The sequence below is a fragment of the Epinephelus moara genome, chromosome 19, assembly GCF_006386435.1.
Source record: "Epinephelus moara isolate mb chromosome 19, YSFRI_EMoa_1.0, whole genome shotgun sequence".
In the NCBI taxonomy this organism is placed as follows: domain Eukaryota; kingdom Metazoa; phylum Chordata; class Actinopteri; order Perciformes; family Serranidae; genus Epinephelus; species Epinephelus moara.
Window position 1 is genome coordinate 3,667,617 of NC_065524.1, and position 10,732 is coordinate 3,678,348.

The 10,732-nt window shown below is 40.9% G+C and overlaps 1 protein-coding gene across 4 annotated transcripts in view; it reads right to left on the minus strand.

Moving 5' to 3' along the window:
* fbxo28 (F-box protein 28) overlaps positions 1-10,732 on the minus strand; it is a 47,259-nt gene that overhangs the window by 34,309 nt on the left and 2,218 nt on the right. For all 4 annotated transcript variants that reach the window (XR_007571690.1, XM_050070724.1, XM_050070723.1 and 1 more), the window contains exons 2-3: positions 8,737-8,846; positions 5,890-6,028 (exon numbers count right to left, since the gene is read on the minus strand). Coding sequence is in view for 3 of the 4 variants with exons in the window: in XM_050070724.1 (XP_049926681.1) it covers positions 5,890-6,028; positions 8,737-8,846 (249 nt within the window). In the remaining variant the exon portion in view is untranslated. The remainder of the gene's footprint in view (positions 1-5,889; positions 6,029-8,736; positions 8,847-10,732) is intronic.

Below are 10,732 nucleotides of genomic sequence, written 5' to 3' on the forward strand. Positions count from 1 at the left end.
TTTACCCGTTACAATCTAAGTAACGCGCGTTACAACGCATTTTAACCCGATTAGCTGTTGTTTTTTTAAGAATTCTCCAACACCAACTCCAACTCGCGAGACATTCCGACAACGGAAAAAAAGCCGCGAGTAAGAGTTATTTCCTGTTGCTGAAATTCGCTGAGGCTGAGATGACAACAGACACGACACTGGACTCTACATTTGCGCGATGCAGACCCGGCGGCATGGGCGGGCATTGGGGGGCAGTGCCCGCCCACAGAGTCAGCTGTGCCCGCCCTCGACTGGAAGCTGTTTATTTTTGGGGGGTTTTGTTTTTTAACTCAGAGTGGCCAACTCTCTCTTATTCCTATCTCGTTTTGACGATCATACAGTTCAACCAATCCAACCAACAAATGAAGTCAACTTTCAGCCAATTACAGACAGAGGGGGGCGGGTGCTGACTCATTCATTCATGGACAGCATCGATAATTAATATCGCCGCGAGGCGCGAGCTATGGATATCCGGAATTATTTCCAAAAAAATATAACGACGAGAAGTGACAACGCGAACGGGGGGGAGCAGGAAGCAGCAGCACCATTGACTTTAACTGGAAACGTAAGCCACTCTACTGAAAGTGACACACACACACACACACACACACACACACACACACACAGACACACACACACACACACACACACACACACACACACACGCATCTTACAGATACACCCACTTAGGGTACTTAAAGGCAGAAGGGTAACACTGATTTGTTCTGCTCCTTGTGCTCCCTAGCTGCTGTAGCTACCTCTCCTAGTTTGAATGTTTACTTCAGTGTTCAGCTTGACATCAGTGCTTATGTCTCCAGAAATGCTTGACTTTTGAGTTGAATAAATGGACAGAGCACTACAATATTGTTTTTTGTTTGTTTTTTTAGATTTTGGGATGAACTGCCTCTTTTTGGTGAGGGAAAATAATATTTCTCAGCACTGTAGGAGTGGTCACAGAGCCATTGTTCAGCCTGAAGTAGTTTGAAAAAGTTTGCCCCCCTAAAAAATTTTAGTGCCCCCCCTTTAATTTGTTTCTGCAGCCGGGTCTGGCGCGATGGACATTCGCCCATTATTTTCAGTTCCTCAGAGAGACGGAGAAAAACATAATTGTAAAATGCAATCTGTGTGCGACACCGAGGGAACTCTCGACGTCAAAAAATAGCACGAGTAACTTAAAGAAACACCTGGACCAGTGCCACGCTAACACTAAGCTGAGAGAGAGAGATGCACCTGCGGAGAAGAGAAAGAAAAAAGAGGACGAGCATACGGGACAGACAAAGCAACAAAAGTTAAGTTTCTCTCGGTCTGCCATGGTTCTTGAAGCCAGAGAAGTGAGGAGACTGGTGGCATAATATATTGTGGAAGACATGCACTCCCTATCAACGGTAGAATCGCCAGCGTTCAGAAAGCTTGTCAGCAAAATCCCCGTGAACACCAGCAATGACAAGGTAAGCTAACGTTGTCATAGAGAGTGGGCCATGCGGCCATCTACCTTGTTATTATTTTAAATAACAACCTAAATAACAACCTAAATGGCTGCCTTGGTCCATGCTGTTGAGGAGAAGTGAATCTGTGCACCTCATGTTCATTTTTTTTTTTAACGGGTATCCGAATATAGTCTGACCAATTTAAACACAGCATGAGTTTAACATCTAGCTTCTTCTTAATTTTTCAGCATGTACTGCCTGAGAGAAAAACATTCGCCAAAGATTTGGACAAGGCATATGCTGTCATGGAGAAGGAGCTGAAGAAAACACTCGAAGCCCAGCAGTATGTGTCAACAACAGCAGACATATGGAGTGCCAACAACAAAAGTTTCATGGGGGTCACTGTGCACTGGATTGATGCAGATACCTTGGCACGAAAGAAGGCTGCAATAGCTTGTAAAAGATTTAGGGGTCGACACACATATGATGTAATTGCAACAGAGCTAGAAGACATTTTCTCTCAATATGGACTGACCTACAATAAAGTGACTGCATGTGTGACGAACAATGGGAGCAACTTTGTAAAGGCGTTCAAGGACCATCAGCAGCATCAAGTGGAGTTGGAGGAGGAGGAGGAGGAGGAGGAGGGCGATGGTGAGGTGGAGTTTACAGAACATTCATAGTGTGCTGCTTACTGCCGATGATGCGCAGCACGGACAATGTGTACTGCCTCCCCACCATAGATGTGCAGCCCATACACTTAATCTCATTGCAAACAATGAGGTTGTTAATTGGCTGGTATCTAATCCAGAATCAAGGGCTGTGTATCGTAGTGCTACAGCTAAATGCTCAGTACTGTGGACAAGGGCCAGCCGCTCCACCATCGCATCAGAGTGCCTGGAAGAGGTCAGTGAAAGAAAGTTGATTGTCCCCACAGCAACACGGTGGAACTCATTCTATAACGCCTATGCTCGTGTCATAGAAATGCCCCTCACTGACATCAATAGCCTATGCACACAGCTTCAGATTAAATGTATGAATGACAGGGAATACCAATTTCTCAAGGAATATTGTTACATTATGAAGCCTTTCACAGTTGCATTGGACATCCTACAGGGTGAGGACACTTGCTTTTTTGGAACACTTCAACCAACACTCGAAGTTTTGATGGCCAAAACCTTAGTAATGACACAGGGCCTATCGCAAATGACCACTGGGCTGCCTGAAGTTATTGTGGGAACAATCAAAACTCGATTTGCTGCGACGATTGATTCCAAGGATGCACTTCTGGCTGCTGTCTCACTGCCAAAGTTCAAGCTGCGCTGGATAAAAGAAGAAGCCAGAAGAGACCACATCAAGTTCCTCCTCACAACGGAGTGCCGCTCCCTAACAACAGAAGAGCCTACAGCCCTGATGCCCGATCCCCCTCAACCTGCTGCTGAGAGGATGACTTTTTTTCTTTTGATGTACAGCCCAGTGCCACAGCTGATGCACCCTTGTCAGTGGAAACAGAGGTAATGTCTTATCTCAGTTCTGCCCCTGTGATGGAAAGCCTGCACATGTTTCCAAGGATTAAAAAAAAATTGCACTCTGCTATAACACCCCAACACCATCCAGTGCACCAGTAGAAAGACTTTTCAGTCTTGGGAATCTTGTGCTCACCCCAAAACGCAACCGTCTTGGTGATGGACGCTTTCAGCGCCTTCTCCTGATGCGCTTCAACAGATATTTCAGTCAAGTGGGTGGTGGAATAGGCTAGTCCCCCCCACCGCACCCTAGAACCACAAGTAGGCTATGTCTGGGCCATAACTGCCTTTATAGTTCTGTTTACTTTACCAGCCTTCTAGGCTGCATGCTACCTCTGTTGTATAGGCCATTTGGCAGCAACAGGTTTCCTGTTAAGCATTCATTTTTTATTTTCAATTTTATGTATATTTATTTATCCAATCTTACATTTTTTTGTGAAGTTGGGAGTGAAATGACTGAGCTGTATTTCCTATTTGTCTAATAAGCCCATGCACTTTTATTTTATTTTCAGTATTGAAATATGTGCTTTAGCTAGAGTTCTAGCTATAAGTGACTGCAGTTTTACCAGCCTTTCTGTGGTAGCCTATGTTTTAGCCATTTTTTTGGCAAATTGCCTGGTTTCTCTGGCCTGTGTTTTATTGATTAGCAGTTGTAGGTTATGTTTAAATTACATGTTAATTTTTGTTGGACTGAAATGACTGAGCCATGTTCCTTGAGGTCTAGTCCTCCAAAAGCACTTTTTGATTTTTCATAAAGCAGAAGTCCTCCAAAAGCACTTTTTGATTTTTCATAAAGCAGAAGTTATGTCCATTCAGTGCATGGCATCTTTGTGCTGTTTGAATTAAAAGAGAATAAAACAATAGAAACTAAAAGAAAAAGAGATTGTGTGTTTGTCATATCATAAGGCTATAGGTTATGTTATAGTATAGCTCTATTTTGTATCATATGAATAGGCCAAGACTTTAAATATTTGCAGCATCTCTATCATAACTTACAGACTTTGATCCTTTGTCTGCTTGTATGATTCTAACAGTCATTGTTACTTATTGTATTGCGCCATGAGCCTTTACTGTGCCTATTATATTAAATTGTTAGTAGCTTTAGGGGCCTTCACAGTCATCATGTTACATCACCCTCCACTGAATGTAAATAATCAGCTACATCAATCTGCATTTTAGCATTTTAAATGCTTAGTCATATATTTCTGCGGCTATTTTGTTGAAAGTAACTCAAAAGTAATGCAAAAGTAGTGTAACACATTACAATTCAGAGATAGTAATATTGTAATGTAACTAATTACTTTCAAATGACAGTAACTAATAATATATAATGTATTATATTTTGGATGTAACTTGCCCAACACTGTCCTAAATACGTCGTCCTCCATCCACTTCTCGTTAAATTTACATTTCCCCATCTCTGCATCTTCAACCGCTCACCTCGATATCCGCGAAATGCGGATGCCCGACGTCAGCGTCTGTAGCAGATGTACCGTAAAACAGCTATTAATCGCGGAGACTCATTTAAGACACCGTACCATATAGGCACTATACTAAATTAATCACACAAATACACACCATTATATGTTTTACGGTGGGCCACTGTGCTTTCCCAAAGGCATTAAACGCACCGGCTGAAAATTTAATACCTACAGCAAATTTACGGTAAATTTAAGACAATTTAAGACCCTCATTACCCGAATTTTAATTTAAGACATTTTAAGACTTTTTAAGGACCCGTGGGAACCCTGTACTCGTTGCAACATTTATGTTCTATTTTCACTACTGTACAAAGATCTGCTGTTTGGATTTTATGATGTCAGCATTTCAAAACAAAAACAATTCTATGTCATTAATCTATTTATTATCTTAGCAAAATTCCATATTCATAAGAGTAAATTTTGTAACAGAAAATCCTTGTTCAAAATTTTTATGAATGAAATGCAGCAATACTTAGAAACCATTCAGCACTCCACAAACTCCAAAGCTATAAAGACTCTGAAAATATGTAAACAATTTAATTGTTTGAGCTGCTGAACTTTTTTATTTATTTATTTGTTTATTTTATTTCTTTTTCTTTCCTCTTAACCCTGGCATATTTGTTCTGTTCATGTCTGTCACTGCTTGTTTTGTATAAGTATTGAAATAAAGTGTTGGAAAAAAAAAAAAAAAACTTGTCACGTCTTTTTATCGACGACTACTGGTGACATATATTTCTTCTTCTTTGAATTGACAGACTGGATGGAGTTTTGGCATATTGCTGCCCCCGACAGTCTTAAGACGTATTTGCCTTTGAGGGGTGTCCCATTTTAAAGTCACACTTGGTTTTGAGGGCTAGTGAGATTGAGGGTTGAGCTTGAAAATTAAGATTGAGGGTTAAGATAGGAATTGGGATTGGGCCTAAATTGAGGTTTGAGCCAAATTTGAAAAAATCCCTCAAAGCATTCCTGAGATATTGCATTCACGAGAACTGGACGGACTGACAGACAAACAGATGGATGAATGGACACACAACTCAAAAACACATTGTTTGTGGCCACAGCTATCACCAGTACCGAGCATTATAATGATATAGCATTGTTGTGTGTTCAACATTTCTGTTTGTAACAAATCTAACAACTGTAGAATTGAGTACCGTACATTAGTAGGAAATGGTCATGGTGAGAGGATATAAACACAAACATTTCTTAGATCAAAATTTAGATCAGATCTTCTTCATAGGATAGAGACAGAATTATTATCTTTAACACAGGACTGAAACTCAGGGTGGAATGTCTGTGAGTATAACTGAGACATCACATCGTGGCATGGCATAAAATGAAAGCTTCCTTCTGTACTGAAAGGAAGTCTTTCAATGAAGCACTGCCAGTGCTGCTGCTTTGTGTTTCAAAGGCAGCTGAGCTAACCTTTCCAGGGATGAAGCAGCAGAGGTTGGAGTCGACGTATTTCATGAAGGTCATGTTGAGCAGAGAAAGGCGTGTCTCTACAGCAGCCAGGATGTCAGCGTGACGGGCCAGTGAATGGTTTCTCCTCTCTGACTCTCGCCTGGAGACAAATTGTGGTGAACATACAGGTGAAGACCTAGGTCCCTAACTGAGAACTTTTATGACAAGTTATGTTTCCCATCATTTATACCTGTGCATCACAACTTACTTGTAGCCTTGGTTCTGGGCAATTTAAATTTTCTTCTGGAGCTTTATCACAGTGAAGGGCATGTTCATGTTCTACTAATGAAAAGAGGGTCACAACCCATGCTTCTTATCAGCTTTAACTGGGTGGGTAAACTAATTTGAGGAATTGTGATTCTCTCTTTAATGAGTAGATGTGAGAATTAAGAGGGTATCCGAAACATTCTCAACTGGTTAAGTAGTTGACTCTTCAATTTTGTTTTACTGGTTCCATTTACATTCTGCTGTAAAGTCTAACAAGTTTTTTGATCAGATGCGGTCAAAAACTGAGATGCATGTATGTATTGCCAGCCTGACTAAAGGCAGTCTGACTTTACAAACTTTCTGTGAGAGCTGAAGCTGTTGTTGCTATGCACACTTCTAAATAACAGAACCAATCATTTCAGTGCCATCTGGGTTTGTTAAGACAGACTTTAAAAGCAGTTAAGTGCAGTTTTTGGGATAGTAAATAAGCAGCTGAAATCAAATATCTCATTTATATATAATTCAATCATGCAGAATTAAAATAGTCATAAAGGTTTCTGTAGAGCCTCAAATCAAGCTAAGAGTTCAAAGCCATTGTAGGATAATCAGAAAGCTCACAGATTGGAGCTAAGGTGAGGCTGACTATGACATCAGCTGAGGCAGCGGTCAGTCAGACAAACTTGCTCTATACCACTGGTTCTGAACCTGTATCACATATTGGACCCCTTTGTGATAAGCCTTGAAAGACACATTCAATCCACATAGCTTGTTGAATGCATCTGAATTAGTGCTGGGCGGTACACCTGTTCATTCACAATACCAGTACTGATTTTCCACATGATATGTATTTTTCATATACTATCATACCACTGCATAGCTGAGACAGTTGCCAGAGTGGTCAGTAAATGGGAAAAAGCGCTATGGTAATAAAAAGCTATTGTCAAATCAGAGAAAGGAACCCTATCAACTGCATATCCTTCTTACTAATGGTTAGAACTTAAGAACAAAACAATAATAACCCACACAAAAGCCCTTTTTAAATAGGAATTGTGCAAATTTGCAGGAAAGCCCAATCAGTCTTTTTTCAGCATTGGCAGTATAAAAACAAAATCGGGAAGTGCAGCGAAATGCCGCCTGCCTACTTTTGTTCATACAGAATATGCCTTTTTCAGGGCAGTGGGGGGCGTGATCAAGTAACAAAATGTGTAGCTCAGCGTTGGACATAAACAGTGACATACTCCGAGGGAAGCTGCAGCTGGACAGTCCTTCGGCGATTCTCTCTTAAGTTGGCCCGTCCTTCACCGTTCCTGTCATTTGACGGTTAATGGCCTCTTCGTTTGCGAGGGCAAGGAGGGCGCGCAATTCCTTGTCTCCCCAGTTGCTCATCTTTACAGTGTCTTTCAGGTTTGCGTTCTCCTCTTGCTACTAGCTGCTCATACCTGCTATCAGCTGTTTCCTGTTAGTCCACCACCAGTGGCTCGCACGTGCGGCATCATCAACAGCTCCTCCCACAAGTCATCAACAGCCCCTCCCGGGCTCTGTGTGTCTAAACGCTCGCAGCTTGCCTGCAAAACGGCCCAACATTCGACGAAAATCTGGCAGTGTAAAAGGGGCTTAACTCTCTATAACAGGGAAAACTGTTACATGTGACACAAACTATTTGGACCGTTAATATTTGTACAGTTACAGAATTACACTGTGGAACGGCATGTTGGGTATAGCTTGCCAGCGAGCCAGTTAGCATAACAGTCTGTGAACAGCTGGAAGAGGCTCTGTTGCTATAGAACATTTAGAAGATCAGATAAGAGAGGTGGAAGAAAAATTTAAAAAAATAAAAAAAACGGTGTTAGAAACTTTTGGTCATACCGCCCAGCACTAAACTGAATTATAAACTCAGCAGTCAGCCAGTTAATGTTCTTCACTTCTGTTGGAAGAGGATGAAGAGTTTCAAGAGGAGACTCAGCTGGGTTTTTTTTAGTCTTCTGTCTCATGTATATCAAATTGAACAGGTATTTAGTCTTAATCAGCACAGCTGTGTATGCTAGCCACACATCAGCTTTTATTTTCCATTTATATCTGCAACCCAAAGCATTCTTTCAGGCTTCACGACTGTTTATTTTCACTATTGTACTAGGCTATACGCTACAGTACAGTCTATGTTGTAAATGCACAGCAGTGCTGTGGCAGAACACATCCAGTGTAGAGAGGACTGAAGCTGCTATTGTTTTGCTGCTTTCTCAACACAGCCAATACAGACAAGCTGTAAGCTCAGCACAAAACTTGTTTAACTGTCGTCAACCTGAGTTTTGAGAAATTGGTGCTGGTCACACATTGAGGAAGTCTATATACACTCATTTATTTCAAAAATCTTCCACTTACCCCGCAGTAATACCATCACTGACCACAGGGGGTCAATAGACCCACAGCTGACTGCAGACCTCTGCTTATGATATGACAAAAGATTGTTTCTATCTGCATATGACTGGGAAAATACAGGCTGGGGAAATAACACAATTATTTTCTTTTTATTCCAATAAATTCCCATGGAAATTTTCCACCTTGAATATTCATAGAATTTTGAAACCTAGCTGTGATACTGACCTGGGCAGCTGGGCTTTGACTTGCCTCTGGCACAGACTGTGGTAACGTTCCACCTTCAGGAAGCCCTGATTTAAGACACGCTGGCAGATCATGTCCATGCGCTTACACACCTGGAGAAGATGGACAACACAGGCAAACAGTAGGTACTCTGCTTCATGAGTATTTACATCAGGGGTCTGCAACCTTTGCCATTAAAAGAGCCATTTTTGACCAAAAATAATTGGAAAAAATCTGTGTGGAGCTGCAAAACATGTTTGAGCCTTATAATCAAGGTAACATAGCCTATTATGTCTAAATTAGCTTATACTTATGGTCTAAATAAGCATTTGTTAATATGTTTTACCACAAGGTGGCCACTGTGCAGAACACTATCTATGATTATTTGGTACTTAAATTTTGCAGAGCTGGCAGTGAGAGCAAACAAATCTGTCCACGCACTACTACGTTCTCTATTTTATTCAATTTACTTTTTTGGATTTGGCATCCATAACTAACCAGCCACTGCTATCGAGGTTCAGCAACATTTGGATTCATAGAATCAATTTCCATAGAATTCTTTTCTCAAAGTCTCAAGGAGCCACTGGACAGGGGCTAAAGAGCCACATGTGGCTCCGGAGCCACAGGTTGCCTACCCCTGATTTACACGGTGAAACACAAGTACTACAGCTTCCAGCAGCAGAGCTCCTGTGGAGCTGGTGGAGTTCTTTTTTTTTTTTTTTACCCAGTAGTTTGGATAGAGGACAGTACCTCCAGTCTCTAGTATCACCATTTTAACAGTTGACACCTTGACATTTTTTTATTACACTTGGGAGGCTGCTGTTTTAACAAAGTTTTCTGTGGTCCTAAAGACATCTCCCACAGCAGAACTCTTTCCACCAGTGTACAGTAAACATGATGTTTAACCCATTTCCATCCACAAAGTTTGTTTGGATCAAATATCAGAGTACTGGCTGAAAGTCTAATATATTGTACACCACTTGTTGGATAAAAGAGGAGACCTGTTGAAGATTATGCACGTCTCCCTCTCATTTCTATGACTCAAAAATCAATGCAACAGTCTCTCAAGCAAAATCCCAGGCATACCAGGCACTGAGCCAGGGACCCCTGAGCAACAGTCTGTTTGAAGGGACTTTATAGTCTCAGGATTCAGAAGTAGGGGTGTTTCAATTCAACTGCACAGTAAGTCTACAGTGAAACTAGGGCTGGGCGATATGGCTTAAAAATATTGTTGTGATATTTTTAGGCTTTAACACAATGCATGATATATATCATGGTATTTTGAAATCTCCCCCATAGTACTGCAGACTACTAAAATATAAAATTATTAAATAAACTAGTTACAATAAAGTTAAATAAAGTAGCTACTGTCATAATTAAGTTAAATAAAATACTGTTATAATAAAGTACTGTTGTAATAAAGTTGAATAAAATACTGTTAAATATGTTGTATGTATGTTAAATAAAGTATTGTTATAATTGAATAAATCAAAGCGGAACCACTGCACCCAGCTCGCCTTGGGCTGGAAGTGTTGAAGTTTTTGCCGTGAGCTTGATACTTCCAGTCAACAGTCAGATGTTAGCAGTTAGCATAAAGTTAAGTTGTTGGCACTGGACCTTTTAACGTGGTGGTTTATTCACTGTAAGCTGGAAACAAACTAACAGCTCTTCAGCTCATATATTAATAATATTATCAAGTGGCAGTGGTGCTCCATGGTCGCAAAATGACTAAAGAGTAGCAGTCTGGAACCCTGCAAACGAGAAACACAACTCGCCTGCTACTGCTCAGGAGGAGTGTTTCATGTGCAGAGTTGGGTATAACGCGTTACTTTGTAATGCGTTAGAGTACTTTGATTACTTTTTGCAATAACGAGTAACCTAACGCGTTAGTTTGCTGTTTGAGTAATCAAATACTTAAGTACATTTTCAAACAAGACATCAGTTACTTCCGTTACTTTTAGAACGCTGGTCCTTCAGCTCCGAAACAGCAACGGCTGTC